This window comes from Sporothrix brasiliensis, assembly GCF_000820605.1.
Source record: "Sporothrix brasiliensis 5110 chromosome Unknown Cont15, whole genome shotgun sequence".
NCBI classification, from domain to species: domain Eukaryota; kingdom Fungi; phylum Ascomycota; class Sordariomycetes; order Ophiostomatales; family Ophiostomataceae; genus Sporothrix; species Sporothrix brasiliensis.
In genome coordinates this window covers 2,827,331-2,850,229 of record NW_024467134.1, presented here as the reverse complement: position 1 = coordinate 2,850,229, position 22,899 = coordinate 2,827,331, and the positions used below count along the sequence as shown (strand labels likewise).

General features: G+C 58.6%; 9 protein-coding genes across 9 annotated transcripts; 3 read left to right on the top strand and 6 right to left on the bottom strand.

The window, feature by feature from the left end:
• Positions 1-922: 922 nt before the first annotated feature.
• SPBR_06280 (large subunit ribosomal protein LP2) lies at positions 923-1,258 on the bottom strand (the record flags this gene model as incomplete). The annotated part of the gene is made up of 1 exon (XM_040764542.1): positions 923-1,258. One exon carries the CDS (start codon positions 1,256-1,258, stop codon positions 923-925), a length of 336 nt encoding a protein of 111 aa, XP_040622553.1.
• Positions 1,259-2,478: 1,220 nt separating this feature from the next.
• On the top strand, positions 2,479-3,911 carry SPBR_05915 (chromatin spt2 protein; the record flags this gene model as incomplete). Its single annotated transcript, XM_040764178.1, has 2 exons — positions 2,479-2,481; positions 2,562-3,911. 2 exons carry the CDS (start codon positions 2,479-2,481, stop codon positions 3,909-3,911), a joined length of 1,353 nt encoding a protein of 450 aa, XP_040622552.1.
• A 480-nt stretch (positions 3,912-4,391) lies between these two features.
• Positions 4,392-6,020, bottom strand: SPBR_05840 (zinc finger protein; the record flags this gene model as incomplete). Its single annotated transcript, XM_040764103.1, has 1 exon — positions 4,392-6,020. One exon carries the CDS (start codon positions 6,018-6,020, stop codon positions 4,392-4,394), a length of 1,629 nt encoding a protein of 542 aa, XP_040622551.1.
• Positions 6,021-7,573: 1,553 nt separating this feature from the next.
• Positions 7,574-8,920, top strand: SPBR_05940 (mevalonate kinase; the record flags this gene model as incomplete). The annotated part of the gene is made up of 1 exon (XM_040764203.1): positions 7,574-8,920. The coding sequence occupies one exon, from the start codon at positions 7,574-7,576 to the stop codon at positions 8,918-8,920; it is 1,347 nt and encodes a 448-aa protein (XP_040622550.1).
• Positions 8,921-9,111: 191 nt separating this feature from the next.
• SPBR_06161 (uncharacterized protein) lies at positions 9,112-9,900 on the bottom strand (the record flags this gene model as incomplete). Its single annotated transcript, XM_040764423.1, has 1 exon — positions 9,112-9,900. One exon carries the CDS (start codon positions 9,898-9,900, stop codon positions 9,112-9,114), a length of 789 nt encoding a protein of 262 aa, XP_040622549.1.
• Positions 9,901-10,409: 509 nt separating this feature from the next.
• Positions 10,410-12,800, bottom strand: SPBR_05657 (ATP-binding protein cassette, subfamily D (ALD), member 2; the record flags this gene model as incomplete). The annotated part of the gene is made up of 3 exons (XM_040763920.1): positions 10,410-11,148; positions 11,226-11,968; positions 12,048-12,800. 3 exons carry the CDS (start codon positions 12,798-12,800, stop codon positions 10,410-10,412), a joined length of 2,235 nt encoding a protein of 744 aa, XP_040622548.1.
• A 916-nt stretch (positions 12,801-13,716) lies between these two features.
• Positions 13,717-14,563, top strand: SPBR_06137 (uncharacterized protein; the record flags this gene model as incomplete). The annotated part of the gene is made up of 2 exons (XM_040764399.1): positions 13,717-14,040; positions 14,102-14,563. The coding sequence occupies 2 exons, from the start codon at positions 13,717-13,719 to the stop codon at positions 14,561-14,563; spliced, it is 786 nt and encodes a 261-aa protein (XP_040622547.1).
• Positions 14,564-15,043: 480 nt separating this feature from the next.
• On the bottom strand, positions 15,044-16,650 carry SPBR_05850 (uncharacterized protein; the record flags this gene model as incomplete). The annotated part of the gene is made up of 2 exons (XM_040764113.1): positions 15,044-16,183; positions 16,261-16,650. The coding sequence occupies 2 exons, from the start codon at positions 16,648-16,650 to the stop codon at positions 15,044-15,046; spliced, it is 1,530 nt and encodes a 509-aa protein (XP_040622546.1).
• Positions 16,651-18,050: 1,400 nt separating this feature from the next.
• SPBR_05498 (cyclin dependent kinase (Pho85)) lies at positions 18,051-22,406 on the bottom strand (the record flags this gene model as incomplete). The annotated part of the gene is made up of 4 exons (XM_040763762.1): positions 18,051-18,209; positions 18,286-21,899; positions 22,206-22,324; positions 22,390-22,406. 4 exons carry the CDS (start codon positions 22,404-22,406, stop codon positions 18,051-18,053), a joined length of 3,909 nt encoding a protein of 1,302 aa, XP_040622545.1.
• Between the last annotated feature and the right edge of the window lie 493 nt (positions 22,407-22,899).

Here is a 22,899-nt window from a genome sequence, read left to right as displayed (position 1 = left end):
AACAACGAAACGCAAAAACAAAGGTAGGAATGAGGCAGCCAGGGATTGGCAATAAGGTGTTTCATGAACGAGGCGGAGAACAAGGGAAAAGAAAAAAAAAGAAAAGGGAACAGAGGATCGTACGGGAGCCTACCCAAGCATGTAATTGTTATTGTGCATGGCGCCCTGGCATCCTGGTTCGGGTGCCATCGTGCACTTGTTTCGATTGAGAGCTTCTGTTTTGGGGGGGACGGCTCCATAACGGGGCCCAGTATTATTTTGGTAGATGGGTCCAGCCAATCAGCGCGTCGACTTCGTTGCCGTGAGCAACCAGGCGTCTCCACTTTGGTAAACGGCATAGCAGGTACCAATTTCCGTTCTTAGTCAGATTTATGCAAATGGGCCACGTGACTGATTAGATAAGACAAAGTGCCTGAATTTTCACGAGCCAAGTAGGAGTTGCTTTTCGGCGAGATGTGTGAAGGGGCGGCCAATGTCTGTCCCTGTGTACATCGTTCTCTACGTCGTACTTGTGCATCCATTTCACGTTTAACCACACGTTGCTTTCCACTTTTTGAATTTTTGTTTTCTAGCAGATTGAACCCCAGATGTACCCATGAAGCAAGGCTGCCGCAGCCATCTTCTTTTCCACCGAATTAGAATGTCGTCAAAGCGCCAGTGTTTTCCTTCCCAGATCCAGTTGCAAATGGCAGAAGCCCCTCTACGCAAGACAGAGAGAGCAGTCCGCCAGGTTTCCGTGTGGGGGGTTGGTGAAAGAAAACGCGCCGGTGCCCCGTCGGCTCGTGTATTCGGAAAAATGGGTGTGCGGTGGCCGTGCTCGAGATTCCTCGTTCGAATGCATGGACGAGTGTATTGGTCGTTGTCGGTACATTTGGCTGGAGCGAACTTGACGCTTAGCAGTTCTCGAAAGAGAGCGCAACGCTTAGTCAAACAGGCCGAAGCCCATGTCGTCGTCAGACTCCTCCTTCTCCTCCTCCTTGGCCTCCTCGGCCGGGGCGTCGGCGGCAGCAGCGCCGCCAGCGGCGGCACCGCCCGAGGCAGCGGCAGCGGCACCGCCCGAGGGGACGGACGCCAGCTTGGAGCTGCCCTCAGAGATCAGCTCGTTGATGTCCTTGTCCTTGAGCTCCGACAGGAGCGTGTTCAGGCGCTCCTCATCGGCCTCAATGCCGACGGACTCGAGGACGGCCTCGATGTCCTTGGCAGAGGGGGAGGCGTTGCCGCCCAGGGTGAGCAGGAGGTAAGCTGCGAGGTGCTTCATTTTGATCTGGAAAATGTTAGAAATGGCGTCCCGGGACGACAAGGATGTAGGAAGAAGGAAGAAAGAAGAAGCGAGAGGCGCGAAACACGCGATGGCGATGTTCGCAGACAGGCGATGGAGCGTTCGCAGACGTACAGATGTTGTGTTGGTTGGAAAGAACACGAGATTTCAATCGATTTAACCGCAAGTTTGTGGCGGAGACTGAACCTTCTTGCTCAAAAAGTGGTGGAAGTTTGGTGATGGTTTTGCGGGATGTCGAAGAAAAGATCAAAATGCGACTAAGAAAAAATATCGAAAACTACCCTCTTTAGCTTTTGCCTGCCAAACCCCCCAGCCCACACAATCCCGTTCTGGTGCACCTTGCGCCGAAGCCCTAAGAGACCCACTACATCAGGTGACTAAATTTCGAGCGGGGAGCCAACTAGCCCGCATACATGCATATCGTCAAGTCACGTCAAGCGCATATCATTTATGCTCAAAACGGGGCCATTAGCGGCCCGGGCTGCGCCGGCCAATCACCAAGCGCAAATCGCGTCGCCTATCAAACAGTGGGACTTTTTTGGCGGTTGACAATACCAAAGCCGATTCATTTGCCCCCCAGGCCGTACACGGCCAAGCGCCTTATTTCCAACGGCACCGCTGTCGCTGGCGCTTGGAGACGCAAAGCCGTCCAAAAAAGAACCAGCTCAAAGTCTGCAAACGGCGAAAACGTCTAGCATCTTTAAATAGACTCCGGACATCATTCGTGCTCAACCATCGCAACCGGCAAAACGCTCCTTCCTTCCTTTTCAAACCGTGTGGACGCCACCTTCCGTGTTGCCGCTATTCAGCACTTGGCGCGCCTTCCGCTTGCGTACCTTCCCTGCGCTCGTTTCTCCAACGCACGTCACGGGTGCGGGTCTCCCTTTTCACGAACTTTTGCCACCAGATTCGTCTTGTCTTTTCCCGACTCCGTATCGACCACAGCCTCTCGTCGTGCTGCCGGGCTCACCTGCGCGCATCTGCACGACAACGACAAGACTGTATTCGAGAACCCGTTGTGGGAGAGGCCTTCAAATGTGTCGCTTTGCCTCTGTTCGGACAGACGCCTAACGGTGCTGGCAAAAGGCAAACGGTACAGGTTCACCATCCGCCCTCTCCAACCGCCGTCACGGGCAGGATATTTCGACATAGCAGGGAAGACACCCGACTGCTCCTTGTATTGGTTCACCTTTTCCAACATGGTACGTCGCCTTTGTTACAGCTCATATCGTGGACGGCGTGATAGCAATGCCTGAATGACTAACAGCATGCTCGCATCCAGATTAGCGATCTCCTCGCCCAGATATCCGGCGAGGGCGGCTCCAAGCCGTCTACGCCGGCGCTGCCGCCGAAACGAAAGGCCAATGCCGATGTGCCAAACGGCCAGGCCAACAAACTGCCACGGACGACGACCACGACGATGACGCCCGCGGGCGGCCGGGATCGAAGCGGAGGACCAAACGGATATACAGGCACAGCACGCAACCCGACTCTCGAATCCCGGCCCAACGTATCGAGTCGACCACTACCGAGCACGAGTGCTTCGAAACCGGCTTCGGCAGCACAGCGCCCTGGCGCCTCAGCATCTGCATCGGCATCGTCATCGTCACCTCGACCCTCCCTGCCAAACAGTGGCGTCCGCAGTGGACCGACCAGCAGCAGCGCAAGCAATGAAGACACCACGGGACGCACAGCGGCAGCGTCCGCGAATAAGGCTCCGAAGCGGGGCTCGTACCAGGAAATCATGGAGCGGGCCAAGGCGGCACAGTCCGCCATGGGCCAGATGGGCAAGATCCAGCACAAGCCACTGGAAAAGATGCCCACCAAACGCGAGCGGATGATGACCAAGGCCGAGGAGACGTCGCGTGCAAGTGCCGGTGTGACGAAGCGCGGTTCTGGCCTGCCGCCCCTCGGAGGTGGCCGGCCACGGCCAGGCGGCCGGCTACCACCACTGGGCAGCAAGGCATCGGCTGCAGCGGGGCCAAGGCGAGGCAATGGTCTTCCTCCTCTGGGCAAAGCAGGAACAGGAAGAGGAACAGGTAGTGCTGGATCCGCCTCGAACGCGGGCCGGCGTAAAACCGGTGCGGCCGCTGCTGACGGCAAGGAAGAAGAGAAGCGGCCCAAGAAGGCCGCCACAGCGACGACGGGCTACCAGGGCACCGCCCGGCCACGACCAACGTCCTCCTCGTCCGGCACCGGCCCCGCTGGTCGAGATGGTGCTGGTGCTGGTGCTGGTGCTGGCCGGTCGGGCGGCAGCGACTCACGCCACCGCGGTGCACCGCGCATGCCATTTGGCAATCCCCGGCGGTCGCGGTACGACGACGACGACGACGACGAGATGGACGACTTCATCGAGTACGACGAGGACGAGGACGAAGAGCAGACTGTGGGCGGGCGCTACGGCGGATATGGCGGTGGTAGTGGCCGCGGCCGCGGCCGCTACGATGATAGCGACGAGGAAGAGGACGAGTCGGACATGGAGGCCGGTCTCTCCGACATTGACGAGGAAGAGCAGCGTGCAGAGCGGCAGGCCCGGCGCGAAGACGCCGAGCAGGAGGCATTGGAGCGGCGGCTCAAGGCAGAGAAGGAGGAGCGCAAGCGGAGACTCATGGCAGCCTCGTCTCGCCGGTAATTGTCGACAGACACCGCCGGTTCTATTTGTTCTTGCGTTTCCTGTGTTTCCGCGTATCAGCCTATCACTGACTACAGCATTTTGGGTTATTTTGGTTCAAAGTATCCTTTCCTCAGCGTTCTCTTCCCCCCTTCTTTCTGTACATGTTTTTGTCCCGCTGTCCACTTCCATAGGAAGTCATTTACACATAGCATTAGCGAACTGGAATCAGTACTCGTAGCCTTTTAGATTTTATTTATAAACGTTCATTTTATTTTCTAACTGGTGTCCCCTCGCAACATGCCTGTCGTCTCTCGTAACTCAAAGGTATACTTGTGCCAAATCCTGCACGTGTGTAAATGCAAATCATAAAAGTACTCGCAAAAATGAATCGTCCCATGTGCCTGTTCCACCCGCCCAACCTTTTCATGACCATTTATTGGAAAGCATTCTTTCCGTTTCAATTTTTTATGTTTTTTTATTTTTATTCCGTGCCCTTTCTCACGCGCTCGACTCCTTGGCATCGGCAGCAGCGGCGGCAGCATTGGCCTCGGCCTCACCCTCGTAGCCCTCCGTCTTCATGTCGGTGATGCCCAGCTCCTCCTCCTCTTCAGCCGTCCGGTCGTACTCGGTCACGGTCATCTGGGCGTCGGGCTCGCGCGGGTCGTCGGCGAGGCTCTGGACGTAGGAGCTCGCCAGGGGGTCCTCGAGAACAATGGAAAAGGGTCGCTTGCCGGCAATGGCGTCGTCGAGGCCCTGGAAGAAGGCATTCCAGCGGGTGCGCTCGTCGGCAGCAAGAGAGTCGCCGCCCTCGTTCGAAACGGGCGGCGGGTGGGCCGTCACGCCGGCCGCGGTCACGCCAGTAGTGGGCGTGGGCGTGGGTGCGGGTCCGTCGGCCTGGAAAATCTGGTTGTGCAGGTCGCCGCGGACCTGTGTGAGCAGGCCCTCGACCGTCGTGAACCGGCCGCCGAGCGTGCCCGGGTTGACGGACAGGTTCAGCTCGGGGCACTCGAGAGCGCAGCTCTCGCTCTTGAGAATGTCACGGGCCAGGTCCTCGGCGGACGCGACCTTGAGGGTGATGCGGCGGCCCTTGGCGGGGATGGCACCGCCAGTCTTAACGTCGTTGGACCGGTAACCGCAGCTGTCGCAGAGCGTCGACATGAGGACGACCTGCTGGAAGTGGGGAATGTCGACCATCTTCATGTGGGTGACGGCCGGGTGCATGCACGCCGGGCAGCTTGCGGGGAACGTGTAGACCTCGTTAGGGATGATTTCGTCGTTCTCGCTGAGGCGGCCCTGGCCGCCGAGGGGAATGACCCCGTCCGAGCCGGACAAGCCGCCAGCCATGCCAGTAGACGACGTGACGGTGCCGGCCGTGGCGCTGTCGCCGGCCTCGGCACCGGTGTCAACCAGGCCCAGGGCCGTGTTCTGCTCGGCGGAGCGGAGGTACTCGCGCTTCTCCCACTTGCCGACACCGTCGTGCAGGTCGGGGGCGATCCAGCTGTTGCCGGCCGGGTCGTCGAGGCTGACGCGGAAGGGGAAGGACTCGCCAGCGAGCATGGCCTTGGCCTTGACAATGACCTCGCTGAGCTTCTCGTAGACGTCGGGCTGCTGCGCCTTGCGGGCGTCCTGGTCCATCTCGAGGTCCTCGACGATGCCGCTCAGCATGCCCTCGACGTTGGTCAGCTGGCCGCGGCCGGCGGGGATTTCAATGTCGAGCTCGATGAACTTGGCCACGGCGGTGTCGGACTTGACGACCTGGCGCGAGAAGTCGTCGAGGGCGGTCAGGCGCAGCTCGTAGTGGGTGCCGCGGGTCTGGACGGAGCCGGCGGCCTGGATCTCGTTGTTCTGGAAGCCGCAGTGCTCGCAGCGGAAGGACATGACAATGACCTCGCGGAAGTAGGGGATGCGGGTGAGCAGCAGGCGGGTCATGCCGTTCTCGTGGCAGTTCATGCACAGCGACTCGATCTCTTCGACCACGCGGCCGTCATCGTCGGCGTCGGCGTCGGCTTCGGCGTCGGCGACCTCACCATCGGGGCCGGCGGTGGGCCCGTCGACGTGGGCGACCTGGCTGCCGATCGACTCGAAGATCTGATCGGGAGTCACAATGTTTTCCTCGGGGGGAGACATGATGTGGTGCGGTGTGCGGGAAAAGAGAGGCAGAGGGGCAGATAGGCAGAGAGGCAGAGAGGCAGAGAGACAGAGAGACAGAGAGACAGCGGTGGCTCCAGGGATTTGAGATGTTGTTTGCTGCGTTTTCTGTGTCGAGAGCAGGAAGGTGCAGATTGTATCCTCTTTGTGCCCTTGAATCACAGTTGATCGTTTCCGGCAGGAGCGCTCGACTCGGCTGCCTCGCAACTTTTGAAGCCTTATCGCAGACTTTTTTGGAGGGGTGTTAGTCGATAAGGCGGCGAAAATCCTTGTAGTGCAAACAGCGGGGCGGTTTATAAGCTGCAAGACGCGCTAGCGGTCCTGTTCCTGCGTGCACTCAGAAGCTGCCGCAGGCCTAAACGGCCAGTGACAGGCGGCCAGGCCCACCTGAGTCATCCGGAAGGTTCTAGGCTGTAAGAGTAGCCGCTACGTCACTACGGAGTGCTGGAATAGGCAAATAGGCAAGAATAGGCACCTATAGCGATTGACCGATGCGAATCAGACGGGCTCGAAGTTTGGTTCTTCACGCCACGATACAGAGATGTTTCCGGTGATGTACGATAATGGAACGAGGGAGGTAGACTCTGACATTGTAGATAGATAGCAAGACCGGTCGACTGGCACTGGATGTTGATCGCCCTCCTCCATCCATGCTGTAGTATTTCACGTACGGACAAATATGTCATAAATACGAATGATCAGCTTGAATACTCGTCAATTCTAGGATATGAAGCTTACATTGCATGGTCAATATGTATGAGTGTAGGGTGCAGTTACAAGTGGCAGATTCAGTCTCCGAACTCCCCAGACCTTGATCTGTCAAGACACCTGAAGCTGCAGGGAGGAGAGTTTGGTGATTGTTGCTTTCACTCGACTTGGATAAACGTGTTATGCTCCAGTCGGTTCTGACAGTTATATAGGCACTGATGATAAGTTTCGTTGATTATATTGCACATTTAATTTATTTCAACATTTTTCACTCTCCCTTCAAGCTCAACCATGACCACTTTTGTAAACAAAAATAAAATAAAATAAAATAATAAATACGTGACAAAGTATAGCATATCACGATATATACAAGAGTAAAATTTAATGTCTTTGGTGCTTACCTTTACAAGATAAGATGTTTCTAAAGGCAACAAATTTGTAGATTATTGACCCCCTGCAGCCCTACAAAGTGAAGCTCCAATACCGCGGCGGGAGCCTCCTGTGTCTTGGCCTTGTAGCTTCACCAACGACTAACTACATGGGGCGTACTTTATCGCTGTAAAGCCAAAACGGGCCGGCCCTGCGCTGTAAACCCGTAATTACAGCGTGTCGAACGTGCACATCCCCAGCGTGTATTTCGTACAGCTTGCCTCGCAGCTTTGGCCAATAATATCGCTGCCTAGAAGCTCCTGAAATCGTAGAGTGATAATTCCAGCCTCAAATTCCATCTCCCCCTTCGTCTGCAGCCCGCACACAAACAGCAAACAGTCCTCATACCGCTCCGCGAGACATTTGCAGCCATGGAGAGAAAGCATTCCTCGCCCATGGCGCCCATCTTCATGGTGTCCGCGCCCGCCAAGGCCATCGTCTTCGGTGAACATGCGGCGGTGTACCACAAGCCGGCCATCGCCGCCGCCGTTTCGCTGCGGTCGTACCTCCTGGTCCGGACGCTGTCCAAGTCCCAGCGCACTGTCACCTTGAACTTCAAAGACATCGGACTCCACCACACCTGGCCCATTGACGTCCTTCCGTGGTCCCGTTTCAGCCACCCTGCGAAGAAAATGCTCTACCACGATCGTGTCGACGCCCTCGACCCAGACTTGCTCGACGCCATCCGACCGCACGCAGAGGCCGTGTCCCACGATCTTGCCGAGGAGCAGCGCAAGGCCCACGTACGGTCTGCCACCGCGTTCCTCTACCTCTTCCTTTCCCTGGGCGCCCCCCACAGCCCCGGCTTCTCGTATACGCTCCGGTCGACGATCCCCGTTGGCGGCGGCCTGGGCAGCAGTGCCAGCTTCTGCGTCTGTTTGAGCACGGCGCTGCTGCTGCAGATGCGCGCCTTGGCCGGCCCGCATCCCGACCAACCCGCCAACGAAGCCGAGGAACAAATCGAGCGCATCAACCGCTGGGCTTTTGTGGGCGAACTTTGCATCCATGGAGATCCCAGTGGCGTGGACAACACAGTCTCGTCCCGCGGCAAAGCCGTGCGGTTCTGCAAACACCCCGCGGGGCGTTCGCCTTCCGTCACGCCGCTCGCCCACTTCCCAAAGCTGCGGCTGCTCCTTGTCGACACCAAACACCCGCGCTCCACCGCCGCACAGGTGGACAAAGTGCGGCAGATGAAAACGACGCGGCCGGCCGTCGTCGAGCCCGCCTTGGACGCCATCGGCCAGCTCACCACGTCGGCCCTGGCGCTGGTCTCGTCGCCGGGCACCTTCCAGGACGACAGCACAGGAGGAGACGCCATGCACCAGCTGGGGTCGCTGATGCGCGCCAACCACGCCCTGCTCGACGCGCTCGGCGTGTCCCACCCGCGCCTCGAGCGCGTCTGCAAGCTGGCCAACGATGCAGACGTGGGCTGGACCAAGCTCACAGGAGCCGGTGGTGGAGGATGCACCATTACTGTTCTGCGGCCCGACGTCAAAGAGGAAGCGGTGCGCGGGCTCGAGCGGGCGTGCGCGGCGGAGGGGTTTGCGACGTACGAGGCCATTTTAGGCGCCAACGGCGTGGGTGTGCTTTGGCCTGCTGTCTTTGGCAGCGGTCCTGATGGGGAAAAGGGCGAAGAGATTGATCAGGAGCGGTTCGAGAGCGCCGTCGGCGCGCGCGGCATCGAGGAGCTGGTCGGCGTGGGCGCGTGGGAAGACCGGCAAGGATGGAAATTTTGGATGTGACCTCGTAGCACGATGCAGGTTTGACGACGTCCCATGGTATTTTGTGGACAGGAATGGGGATGTGGACGGACTAGATAGAACGCCTTTCCGGAAGCCATGCTAAACCCACGTATGTACTGATGTGGGCCAATTTCTGGGTGGAAGAGGAAAGAGAAAAATCGCCGCACAGCGGCCAGACGTATAATAGCCCTTCATTTCCTGCGAAAATCGTCGAAACTCAGGTTCAAGCCACCCAATCCGCTGCTGTCCGAACTCCGGCTTTTGTCGAGGAGGGCCAAAAGCCCGGCCTTTCTGTTCTTGGCCCGCTTTTTGCTGCTGGCATTGGATGATGCCTTGGCTGGTGCTGGAGGAACGGCTGCTGTCCTTGCCGCCGTGCTTGGTTTCGGCGTTCCTGACGGTGGTATCGCAGTCTGGGCAGCAGCCGGTGCCGGCTTGATGTCGTCGTCTTTGGCCCTGGCTGCAGCTGCGGGCATGCGCTTTGTTTGCTTTGTCTGCTTTCGTTGCTTCGAGAGTGGTGGTGGTGGTGGCAGGACAATTCGTGTCTCTCGGCGGCAGAGACCGCATTTGTACACCTTTGTAATGCCCGCATGGGGCTCGGCTGCCGGACCATGGGGTTTCTTGTTCTTGTCCGGCTCAGACGCAGCCGTGCCGGTCTTTTCGTCCCGCTTCCGTTTCCGTCTATTCTTTTGCGAGGACCGCCCGGACAGGATCGTCAGTGTCGTGTTGTCGCTGCCGGGCATCAGGACGAGGCCACAGCTCGCGCAAACAAGCTGGCGCTGAACATCCGTCTGGGGAAGCGCCGCGACAGGTACAGACGCGCCCGTCGCTGCCTGTCCTGGCGCCTGGGATTGTGCTTGTGCGGTCAGGGCCAAGTCGATTCGACGGCGCATCAGATGGGCGGATGTGTGCGGCGCCGCCTGTCGCATCAAATACGCCGCGTCTGTGAGGAAACGCAGCTGTGCAGATGTAGCAGCCGCCATTTTGGTGTGTGAAGGTGTTGTGCGACAGTCATTTGGAGTGCGTTTGTGGTTGTCGATGAGGGGAGGATGGAATAGTAGAGAGAGGCTGATGCCGAATTCTGATGAGCATTTATTCTGGCGGCAAAATGCACACTAAGTCTCACCGCTAAGGATTGTTCAGAATTGTCGGTACTGAACTAACGCCGCCAAACGACACCCAACAGGGGCCGGAGTGCACTGCTGTAATTCGAAAGTGTACACTAATCGTCAGCGAATGTAGTGCACAGAACTTAATCTTATTCAGTTGACTTCCAAGCTTCCTGAAATGTAAAGCACTTACGAGTTGACTATTGGCTACAAAACATGTATATAATTTGAAAAGATGCACCTTGAAATTTAACAATTTATACAAATAAATAACGCTACCAGATATTATGAAAATGAAAATACCCTCCAAACTATACAAACTGTAACGTCTCTTTTATACAAAATAAATAAAAAAAACCTCTTACATCTACCACACACCATTCTCACGCCATGGCCTCCTCCAGCTCGGCCATGCGCTTCTCCGCATCAGGCACCTGCCGCAGCAGCAGGTCGAGGTCGTCCTTCTCGTCCTCCAGGCGCAGGCGGCGCTCTGCGTCGAGGCGCGTGAAAATGTACTTGCCCTGGCCGTCAAACTGCAGAATGTGGTTGTGGTACTGCCACAGGCTGCGGCGGTGGCTGACGGTCATGAGCGTGACGCCCATGGCCTTGGCCTGCTCGTACATGGTCTTTTCCATCTCCAGCGTGACACTGGACGTGCACTCGTCGAGGATGGCGTAGCGCGGCCGGTGGTACAGCAGCCGCGCCATGGCCACGCGCTGCTGCCAGCCAACACTCAGGACCTCGCGCCACTCGGCGACCGCGTCCCACCCGCCGTTGTCGACCTGGCTGGCCAGCAGCTCCTCGAGGCCCAGAAGCTGCAGCAGCTTCTCGAGGTCCGCGTCCGAGACGCCCTTGGACCGCATGTTGCGCAGGCTGTCCGGGTAGATGATCTGCTGACGCAGAGTGCCGCGCGGCAGGTACGGGCGCTGCGGGATGTAGAAGATGTCGGTGGGCGGCGGTCGGTGGACGGAGCCGCCGTAGACGGGCCACAGGCCGCCCAGGATACGGAACAGCGACGACTTGCCGCAGCCGTTGGGGCCCACGACGAGCAGGTGGTCGCCGGCGCGCAGGCAAAACGAGAGTGCCGGGACGAGAACGTCGCCGTTGGGCGAAATGATGGGGCTGTCGCAAGGTTAGTATCGTGCAAAAAAGCGTAGTACAAATTAACAAAGAAAACACTTTGGGTGACAAGAACGTACACATCCTTAAACTCAATGACATCGCTCTCGACGACCGTGCCGCGGCCCTTGAGGACAGCGGCATGGTCGTCGGTGTTGTCGTTGCTCGACACCAGGTTCTTCTCAAAGTGGCCGTCATGCACGTCCTTCATGACGTCGAGAAGGGTAGAGACGCGCGACGTGTAGCCTGCCAGCTCCATGATCTCGCGGTACGAGAACATGATGCGCCCAAAGGCATCGGACGCCGACAGCAGCATGCGGCGGTTCGTCACGAAGCTCTCGGTGCGGTCGGCCATGTGCCGCACAACCGACGCCATCCCTGCCTTGGCCGCGGCGCTGCTGCCTCCTGCGGCCGCGGCGAGGGGAGCGCCGCCGACGCCCGGGATGGGCACGAACACGGGCATGCTGCAGAGCAGCAGGCCGAGGGCGCCCCAGAGGTACTTGATGACATAGTCCTCCATGAAGCCGTGGTAGAAGCGCTGACGCAGGATGTAGTTGACGTGCTTGATCAGCGTAAAGTAGCCCTTGTCCAGGGTGTCCTTTTCGGCCGAGTGGCCCGCGTACAGCGCGACCTCCTCGCTGTGGTCGATGAGGCGCGAGTGCTGGAAGCGGAACTCGCCCTCGAGACGCGCCTCGTCGGCGACGTACTTGCCAAATGGCGGCGTCAGGGCGCGCATGGCAATGGCCGACAGCTGCACGAGCAGCGACATGAACACGACGCCCTCGCCGCCGACGCTCTTGGACAGCGAGTATGTATATATTGTCTAGGAAGGCAGGCGTTAATCTTCTGGCGTATCTCGGTGATACGGTGATAGTGGACGTAGAATGGGCTGCACGACTTACCATGTCGAGAATCGGCTTGGCCAGGTTGCTGTAGAGCTCTGCCAGGCTGTTGGAGAACTTGGCAACGTCGACCGCAATCAGCTGGTCCGGGTTCTTGATGCGGTCGTCCAGCGCAGACAGGCCGTAAAAGGTCATGTTGGACAGGTAGCGCTCGTGGATGAAGTGCGTCAGGCGCGTGCGGTAGCGCAGGGCCAGCTCGGCCTGGTGGTAGGCCAGCATGGAGTTGGTAAATGTGGCCGGCACGGCGATGAGCATCCACCACACGATGCGCTTCAGGAACTGCTTTCCCTGGCCGCGTACAAGACTCTTGACCAGGGCACCGTCCATGGCAGCGATCTGCAGACTAAGCAGTGTGCGCACGACCAGGAACACGCTGTGGCTGACGAGCAGGCGGGCCTCCTTGGAGCGCCACCCGGGCACGACGATGCGCAGCAGGCGGAAGAGGGAGCGGAAGAAGGCGCGGTCGAGCTCGACCTTTTTGCGCTTGGGGGCACTGCCGGGCTCGCCGGAGGTTGCGGACGAGTCGACCAGCCCGGACGCATGGTCCTTCTTCTCGGCCTCGCCGGCCGCGCGCTGCTCTGCAATGGCGTTCCGCACGCGGTTCACGAGTGCGAGGAACAGCGTCACATAGACGGCGCGCGAGATGCGTGTGCGGTTGTTGAGGTAGCCACGAGTCAACGACGACAGAAGACTCCGCAGTGTTCGACGCTCGTGGTCGCCCAGCAAGGGCGCCAGCTTGGACTGGGCAGCCATGATGGGCGGCGCCGGACGAGGACGTTGTTCGAGATGGGGGGGCACACGTTGGATTGAGAGAATCGAAGGATCAAGCGGATTCGAATTCGGACGGAGTTTGAAGTCGTCCAAACACAAGTATCACGAGAGTCGTGACAATTGATACTGTGACTTGCAGCGATGGGTGGGCTGCAGAGCGGTTGTCGTAAAAAAGCGCCGAGGCTCTTTACGAGCGGGTATGCATGTCGGTTCTACCGAATTGTCGTCGACGTCGGGATTGGCGCGCTTGATGAAGAACGGTTGACTGTTGTTGTTGGAAATATTAGAGTAGAAGACAAGTGACTATAGAGAAATTCAGGAGATAGTCTGGAATGTATTACTGGAGAAAATGGGAAGGTGAGGTTGGAGCATTGGGGGGATGAGAGAAAGGGCGACCAAGTCGTGCTTGAGTTCTTTCTTCTTTTGGGGTTGGTGGAGTCTACCCAGAGTCGCTCTCAGGCGTGACCTTTTGGCCTGTGACTTCCCTTGGCGGAATAACTGGCGTTTTGCGTCACCAGAACTGAGCCAAAAGCGCAAATCCGCCCCCGGAATGCCCCCAAGAAAGTTGCCCATCCAGACGGCACCTGCGCAGAAGCGGGTCTACGGTTGTTCTGGCGCCCCAGGTTTCTTCCCTGCCAATTGGCACTGCTCCCAAACGGAGCGAAAAGTGGAAATTTGTGGAGTCACTACGTACATTCACTTTTGCATGTGAATGTGGCTGTGCTGTGGCTGGTGAGTTTTATGGGTCGTCTCGGATGAGCCAAAGAGCCATTGAAAGCACAGCGCGTTAAACACGCTATCAAGTATCCCTACTGATGGTAGCTTCCGCCCTACAACGGCGAGCTCTCAACACACGCACTCCACCGTCTCCCTTATACTCACCAACACCCACGGCCCCATGGCTGCACGCCTTGTTGCACGCCTTTGGCTGGCGTTGCTGGTCGGAGCCGTCTTTGTCGCTGCCAATACCGAAAAGGCCGTCTTTGTGGCGGGCGACGGCCAGAGTCGACGGCCTGACGGTGGTGATGCTGATCGCATCGCGCTGAGCGGCATTGCCTCCTCTCTCCCCCGGTTGACGCCCGACCGCAATGCCTGGCGGACCAGCCTGCCCGCTGCGTTCCCCTGGGCCGACAACTTCCCGACCAACGGCACGACATGGCTCCTGCTCGACGAGCTGACCGGGGGCCAGAGATACGAGCTTCGCGTCTGCTGGGCGGCGTCTGTGAGTTTGCGATGGGCTTGCCTATCTGTTGACACTCTTTTCTAACGGACACTGCTGCCAGCAACCTACCGACTTTTCCGTCGACGTGTTTGATCTGGCAACTGTCGCGGCGACACCGGCGCTCTCTGCGTCGCTGGCCTCATTTGTCGAGAGAGGCCCCGGGACGAAAGCTGCACCATCTACGCCATCTACGACATCCACAACCACAGCCTCCCTGCTTCGCATCGTTGCTGCAGCCGACTTTGTAGCGGCCGACCGCGCTGCCATGCACCCGGACCGTGTGCCGCCGGTGCTCACAGACATCATTCTCGATCCGTACCTGTTCAATGCGGTACCGCACTCGCTTCTGCCGGTCGTGGCGGCGATTGTGGTTGTCGCGGGCGCGAGTGCGTGGCTGGCGCGGCGCGTAATTCTGCCGCAGCTGCGGGCCGTTGCCGATGGCGGTGCTGGTGCTGTTGGTGCTGCTGGAGTACGTCCAACAAAAGGACGCAAAGCGCAGAAAGCGCAGAATAAGGATAGATGATAAACTACAGCGGGGTCGTGACAAAGTGCGCTCATAGAGTGACTTGATACGGGTACCGCGTTCATATTTTCTGATTGTGCTTGAGGTCACGCCACAAGATATAAAATACTTCTGAGAATGGATGTGCGCTGAGTCATGACACTCCAAAGCAACAAGGGCAGTGATTTAGTAAGGTATGTACAACCTCAATGTACATGCGGAGACAATGTGTGATAAAATATGAGGTGCAAAGCAAGCAATGTTGAGCAGCTACGATATATGTTGAACGTAGAATGATAATAATAGTAAAAAGAACAAGAAAATTCCACAAAGAAAGCGTAAATGACAATGGACAACTAGAATGCGAGAGAAAAAAGCCTACAAGAAGAGAAGAGTAAAACACATGGGGTTTAAGAGAAAGGCATCGCTCCTTCCATCGCACTACAGCACCTCCGGAATACAATTCATGACTTTGAAAACGGGCACCTTATAGCCGGTGTACTAGTACCGTGGTGCGCTGCTCCCTGGATAACCTCCGGGTGCGCCGCCGCCGCTTTGTCCGTACATATTTTGCTGGTGCTGCGGCGGCGGAGCCCCACCGTAGGATGGCGTCTGGCTGCTTCCACCGCCGGCGTATTGCGGCTGACCATACTGCGGTGGCTGCTGGTGTTGCTGTTGTTGCTGCTGCGGTGGCGGCGGGAAGTAGCCTGGGGCGCCGTACCCTCCACCAGCACCGCCTTGCTGGCCACCCGGTGGTCCGCCATATCCACCCTGCTGCGGCGGCGGCGGCGGAAGCGGAACATTGCCATAGGGAGATGGCTGCTGCTGTTGATGTTGTTGCTGTGGCTGGTAGGGCGAGTGCTGCTGCGGCGGCTGCTGCGGCTGTCCGGGTGGTGGCGGGTAGGATTGAGGTGTTTGTTGTTGTGGGTTGTACTGTTGGTATTGTGAAGCAGGTGGCGGTTGGTGTTGGTGCTGCTGCTGTGGTGGTGGCTGGCCGCCGTACGGCGGGTACTGTGATGAAGGCGGCTGGCCGGTGGCCGAAGTCGGGGGAGGTGCATAGGACGGTGCGCCAGAGTTGGGTGGCTGATACGATGGTGCGCCTCCACTGCCGCCGCCGCTGCCGCTATTGGGAGGCGGCGGCTGGTAGGACGGCGCCCCATTGTTGGACGACGCGCCGCCGGGTGTGTTGTACTGCGGCGTGTGGGTGGTCGCCTGATACGACGTCGGTGGTGCGGTGCCCGAGTAGGTGCCGGTCTGTCCTGCACCCGAGTAGCCATAGCCCTGGTTCTGGCCTTGGCTCTGCGGGCCGTGGCTGCCGCCAAACATAGTGGCAACACCGCCCATCATGGCGCCCGCTAGACCGCCCGTGTTGCTTGTGTGCGCCTGTTGGTTGCCGTGGTAGTTCTGCGGCGCGGGCTTGCTGTTGGGCGAGAAGAGGTTGGACGCGAGCTGGCCAACGAGCTTGCCGCCGAGCCCACTGCTGCCACTGCCACCTCCGCCATGACTGCCGCCGCCGCTGTTGGATCCGCCCGAGTGCGTGATGCCACCGATCAGCTGGCCAAGCATATTTCCACCGCTCCCACTGCCACTGCCGCTGCCGCCATGGGATAGTTGGCTCTGGAGCATGTTTACTGCGAAGGACTAGACGAAGAGAAGATACAGGTTAGGCAAAAGCGTACCTCATGCTGTGGAGTACGTGGCGTCGGCACAAAACTCACCCCAAGTCCGCGATCGCCGGTAGGGCCGTCGACGCCCCGCGTGCCGCCCTCCTCGTTCGGCATGACCGGCTCCATGCGGCCGTCGGCGTGCCGGATCGTCTGAGAACCGTCGGCGTGCGTAATGTACGTCGATCCGTTGCTGTCTTTGACGCCGTTGACGCCGTTGGGCATGCCAAAGGGGTGGTCGTTGCCGGCATGGCTGGGCGTGGGCGTGCCGCCGCCCACCGGCGCGGCGTCGGTCGGCGTGTCCCATTGCGACACACCCGTCGACAACTGCACAAAGTAGTACTTTCTGCTGCTGCTGTCCCATTGCGCGATCCAGCCCGCAGGCAATGGCGGAGGGGCAAACGAGGGACCGGCGCCGCCGCCGGGGGACGCGGGGCCGCCCATGTTGATTGTGGAGGAGAGGAGGAGAGGATAAGAGGAGGCGGGGGACAGAGTTGGGTGGTGTGATTGCTGGATCGCGAGCGACGCTTCGGATTGGCGGTGACGAGAGTAGAGGAGGGATAAAGAAGAAGGACGAGAAAGAAACAAGAGAAAGGCGAGAAACAAGGGCAAAGGAGAAGGGAGGCAGGAAGTGACGAGGAAGCTCTGGCGAATTGGCTCGAGAGACCGTCGGGAGCAGGTACCACCGGCTGATACGGTGGTGGGTGGGAAGATGGAGCTTATTGTTGTGGCAGAGGGGCAGGCACGAATTGATGCGGGCGGGGGCAGTGACTTTCCTTATAATTCTAGGCCGGGCTAAGGCAGGCGCGTGCCGCAGCAGACAGCCCAACACAGGAAGGAAGCGGACGGTGACCAAAGATTGGGGAGGAACGGGGACGATAGCAAAGGAAACAGAGAACCACTGTCAATAAACTACAACACGCAAGGGGAAAGAAGGAGAAGGCGAAGGCGAGGAGGAGGGGGCAGGAGCCGCACCAGACAAGCCAGGAGCGACTCACGCACGGGGACGAGGTGAGAGAAGGAACGACTGGCTGTTTACAACATTCGTCTTGGCTTCCTACGCTCCGCAGCTCTTGCAGTTCTAGGTGCTTTGATCTGGCCGAAACGGCGGGTCTCGTTGACGACAGGTACCTTAGCTTCCCTGTTGGGGACACAGAAACAAAGCAATCGGACGTTGTCGAGGGCAGGAGGCCGCCCCGCCACCAAGTCTTTTTTCGGCGTGGCCAGATTGTGGTCGAAAATAGACCAGAGACGGCCACTGATTGGTGGCGCACAATCGCTGCGAGATACCGCCCGACCACTGTATTTTACTGGATGAGGTGTCGAAGGCGACAGCACGCAAAAGATGCGCAAAACATGCGCAAAAGATGCGCAAAACGGCAGCAATGCGGCTACAATGCGACGTTGTCACGACACTGTCGCTGCTTTTGCGCATCGTCTGTCGTGACGCGCACGTCAATGGGCCATCTCAAGATGAACAACAAGCTCGCTGGAGGACGACACGAGGCGGCAGACCACCCCTACAGGCCACAGGCAAAAAAAAAAAAAGCGTTTTTGTTAGTTGCAATGAGAATAGCCCCGGCACAGCCTCTCAGCATTTAGCCTCTCAACGCCCGAACGGACGGTCGCAAATCCGAGGTGAGCGGTGAGAGGTACAAGTGTGCTGCTTGGTCGCGTGGAACGTTGTTGAGCGTGGAAACATTGACGAGTTTAGTCGTCAGTCAATTGCTGTCCAAATGCGAGAGCAAGCCTCGCGGCCTAAATGTGAACAAAACATCGCTGCAGGTGGATGACATCTTCTTCTCCTTTGGTTTTTCTTTCCTTTCTTTCCTTTCTTTCCGCTCTTACTCCGACTTCGTGCCGGATACATCAGTTGACTCAGCGACGTCGTCGCCAACGACGACACTGGACGTCGTTGCCTCCTCCTTTGTCAGGCCCTTGCGAATGGCCAGCACGCTGTCCACAATGACGGCGTCGATGCCTTCTTTGACTTGGCGCTGTTTCTGTCAGTATGTCGTCGGGCACCAACACTATACAACGTAAAAGGGGAATACGAGGCACGCGGGGCAGATTACGAACCTCCACCATCTCGGGCTGGTTGTTCACGGCGCCGTAGCTGACGCAGACGAGCCCGTTCTGCTTGACCACGCGCACCAGCCGGGGGCTGATGACGAACGGGTCCGCGAGGCTGACGAGGCCCAGCAGCTTCCAGCGCCGCGTAAACCGGATGGCCTCCTGCAGGCTGCTTGCGCGGATGTCGCCCACGGGCGCGCCGCCTGCGTCGGTCAGAAACAGGATCGGGAAGTTGGGCTGCTTGGACGACAGGCAGAGACAAATGTCGGGGTTGAACGACGAAAAGATAATGTCGCGGCCGTTGGCCAAGTCGTAGACCGTCTTCAAGACCGTGTCGCAAAAGATGTTGAGCTCGACGGCCGACGGCTCCATCCCTTGCTCCTGGGACTCGTGGAACATGGGGTACTTCATCTCAATGTTGAAGCCCACCGACGGAGGCAGCTGCTTGAACAGGTCTTCCAGCGTCGCAAACGGCGCCTGGATGAAGTTGCCGCGCGAGTTGGCCTTGAAGCCTTTGGCCTTGAAGTCGCGCGTGTGCTTCATGCGCTCGTTGAGATTGTCGCGCTTCTCCAACGAGTCATCCATCGACATCGACATGGCCCGGCGAGGCAGGCGGTACCCGTTCTTGCGATCGCCCTTGCTGTGGCTGCGAGCATCAACCACGCTGGTGTCAAAGTGTACGGTAGGGACGCCACCACCACCAGCTCCACCGCCGACGACCGCCAGAGTACCGCTGGCAGTCTCGGCCACAACAGCAGCCTGGGGTCGAGACCCAGATGCCCCGCCGGCATCCGCTGCGCCGTCCCCCTTTTTAACGCCGTCGGCATGGCCGCTGCTGGTGCGGCCGCCGCTGTTCTTGCTGCTGCGGTCATTTCCGCCGTTAATGTGCAAGAATTGGTCCAGCGTCAGTGTGTGCACGGGCACGTCCAGGCCGGTCTCACTGACCAAAAAGTCGTGGTAGATCACCGGCACATGGTCTTTGGTGAGTTGCACGTCAAACTCGACGTAATTGGCGCCTAGGTTGGCCGCCGCAATAAACGACGGTACGGTGTTCTCGCCGAGCTGCAGCGACCGGTTGGACGACGAGTTTTTGCCGAGGCCGCGGTGGCCAATGACCATGGGCGTCGACGACACCTTCTTCCAGTACGTCTGCTCCGATCGCACACCCATTTTGGGGTGCGTGAAGGGCGTCACCACCAAAAAGTTGAAGTTCACTTTGCCAATCACGTCGAAATCGGCCGACTGGATCGGCACAGAGACGTCCCTCTGCAGGCCAGACAGCGACGCATGCGGGTCCGGAAGCAGCGGTGCCAGGAGCGCAACGCCGCGGCCAATTCTGTTTTTCTCGTTGCCAGAGTACGTCGGGACAATGTCGAATTGGAATCTCACGCCGCTGGGGTTGCGCGTTGTGAACACAATCGGCTCCGTCGAGATATTCTCCTGGACAGGGAGGTCAATCACCGACGGCTCGCCCGTGGCTCCCACGGCCGACACCACAACGGACAAGGCCGTGTCAAGCTGCGTCTGGTGCGCTTCGGTGAGCGGAACATCGTCCAGTTTGACTGCCTCAACAGACTTGCGCATATCCATGGAGCCCAGGCTGACCAGGACCAGCGATTCGTCGGTGAGATAACGATGGCCGTACGTGCGAACGGGCTGTGGTGGCGGGGCTGCATCATGGGCCGAAGCCAGTCGCGATGCCCCATTCGACCGGCGATCGCCGAGGGACGAGTGCTTGTCCGGCGACGTGCTTAACGAGGGTGGTGCCGACGACAACGGCGCTGCCGCACCAAGAGGCGCGGGTGTGGGGTTCGGGGTTGGATCCGCGGTCGGCGGCGTGCCGTTGGATGACGTGCCGCTGGCAGCTCCATCTACAGATGCCTCTGTTCCCGGCGGCGCCCGGGAGTGCTGCAGCAGGAGCCGTGCAATGTCCAGGTGGCCGCGCAGGGCTGCGTGCTCCCGAGCAGTCCAGCCGGAGGAATCGGCCTTGTCGACGTCAGCCCCTGCCTCCACGACAAGGCGAGCGACCCCGATATGGCCATCCACGGCGGCAATGTGAAGCGCTGTCCAGGCATAGGACTTTTCTGCGAGCTCCAGATCCGCCTTTTGCGTCTCGCTTCCTTTGAGGAGGATTTTGGCGCATTCGTCATGGCCAAAGCGCGCCGCGATGTGCAGGGCGGTCTCGCCGATTTCGTCCTGCCAGTTCAGGTCGACGCCCGCGTCGACAAGCATCTGCACAATTCTGAAGTGGTTGTGCTTTGTAGCAATGGCAAGCACCGCGCTGGACTTGACCATTGTCTTCCGAACCGCGCTCTTGTGCTCACTCACACCTTGCCAATCCTCGCTGTCGAGCAGGGCCTTGGTGGTCAAGGGGTGGCCGCCAATCACGCTGAGGTGCAACGGCGTGTAGCCCTCATTGTCCTGCCACTCTGGCGAATCGATGCCGTTCGCCACATTGTATTGACCCCACAATTGCATGCGAGACATGAGCGTCTGGCACACGACAACAAAGCCAAACTGCGCGGCGTAATGAAGAGGCATGCGCCCGAACGAGTCGCGGGCGCTGAGCGAGAGGCGCTGGGCGGGGCTGAGGTTGTCCAGGAGGAAGGTGAGGAGCTGAACACGCGGGTCACCGGCCTCGAGCGGCCGGGCCTCGTTTGTGGAGCTTGCGCGAGGGACGGGCATCGGAGACGTCGCCGGTGTGACGAACTGGGTGGAGTAGTGGTTGATGTGCGACTTTGGGTTCGCCGGACTGGTTGTATCCTGCTGCACTGTCTCAGGGGGCGTAGATTTGCTTCGGCCAATGTGGATGACAAGCCGGTGAATGCAAGTGCGCTGGTTGATATCGTCAGGCTCGTCCAGTGACGGTATGTGGCTGAGCAAGTAGCGAATGGTCTCCTTCGAGCGGACGGAAATGGCACGCTGCAGGAGGTTGAGGAGCAGGCTGTGGGATGACGCTGCTGACGTTAAAGAGGGCATCGTGGATGAGGACGAGGATGCCGAATACGATCTCTCCAGCGCGGGAGCCTTGGTCTCGGCTGGAGGGCCCTCGCCCAAGTCTAGAAGATGGCTCTCGCGGAGACCAGCTTCCAGGCTCTTGACGTCGTCGGTTTGAATGGCTTGGTTCAGCTGTTCAAGGACGGCGCTGGACAAGTTCAACATTGCTTTTGTCGAAGCACGGCCGAGTGAGTGGACGGAGCGCTCCGAGCGGGCGTCGTCGACCTGGTTGGCATCACCGAGCGCCAGGAGCCAGCGATTGACCCTGGCCATAACACGCGCAATGGTTGTGTCGCGTGCAAACGGGCAGGGGTCGACCTTGGTGGCAATGTAGCGGTGCTGGGTGGTGGTGTTGGGCACCTTCTTGTCCAGCTTTTTGGTGATCTTGACGAAGCCTCGCCGGTTGATTTCGCCAAACCACTGCAAGTTGCGCAGCTGGCTGCGCAGTTCGAGCAGGGCCCCCATCAGCTCTTCGATCTCGTCCTGGTCGAGATTGGCGGCCACGTCGGGCGATGTGCCATAACGGCCTTGAAGGAGGCGGAGCCGGCGGTCGATATCGGCGAATTTTTTGTTGTAGAAAGAGTCGACATCCTCGAGGTTGCGGTCCAGGGCGAAGAAGAATTCTATATTCGCCAAAGAGGAGAAGGAACCAAAAAAAATATACGTTAGGCTATGGCCCCGATAGTCGGTCCCAAAGAGCGCGGGCAGAGTGTGGGAACAGAGGGTGCCCTGGGTGTCCAGGGGAGGCAATGCAGAAACGAAAATAAAGCAGGCAGAGAGAGATACGTCGAGACTCTGGGAATACACGATGGGGAATACACGTCGGAGTGAGCCACAACTCGAGGCCAATGATGTCTGAGCCGCAACTGCTGGCCAAGGAGCGAAGAACGACTGTCATGTAACGCAATGGAGCGCAAGGGGAGTCCCACCTGCAAGATCCGCAGTTTCTCCTCTTTCTGCCGTTTCCGAAGCCGATCTGATGAGCTTCTTGAGGCCCTTGTAGTCGATGTACGAGGATGCCCACTCGGGCACCTGGTTTCGAGGGAGGCTGCACGTGCGTCAGTGTCTTGTCGAGTAAGTGCACAAGAGAGTCGCCAGAGGCACAAGACTTACTTTCTCCCGAACTTCATGGCGCCGGTTTCTTTCGGTTGTTGCTCGATAAAGAGGGGGTTGTTGTTTTGATGATGCGCAGCGGATTGACGAGCGCAGTCGAGTTTCAACAAGAGGCGGGCAGAGCAGCTCTTTCGAGAAGCTCTCCCAGATCGTGAGATAAAGAATGGCGAGAGGTCCTTTGCAGGTACTCGTGCGAGTATCAGGAGAAGCCGGTCGTCTGGAGGCAGATACGTTGCCAAAACCTGCTCGCCATGAAGTAAGGAGCGGAGAGATGCCGAACCAAGATAAAAATGAAATGTCAAAATGTCAAATGTCAAACGCCAAAATGTCAAAACAGATTTTAAAAAGGACTAGCAAACACAAGGAGCGGCGAAGTCGGGGGACGGAGCTTGATAGCAAAACAGAAGAACGCGGGACGGACGAGCTGCAAGACGACGTTTGGGGTCGTGGCAGCTGCTTGGATGCGACGTTCTGGTTGGTTGGTTAAGCTGGTGAATCGGGGGAAGGAGG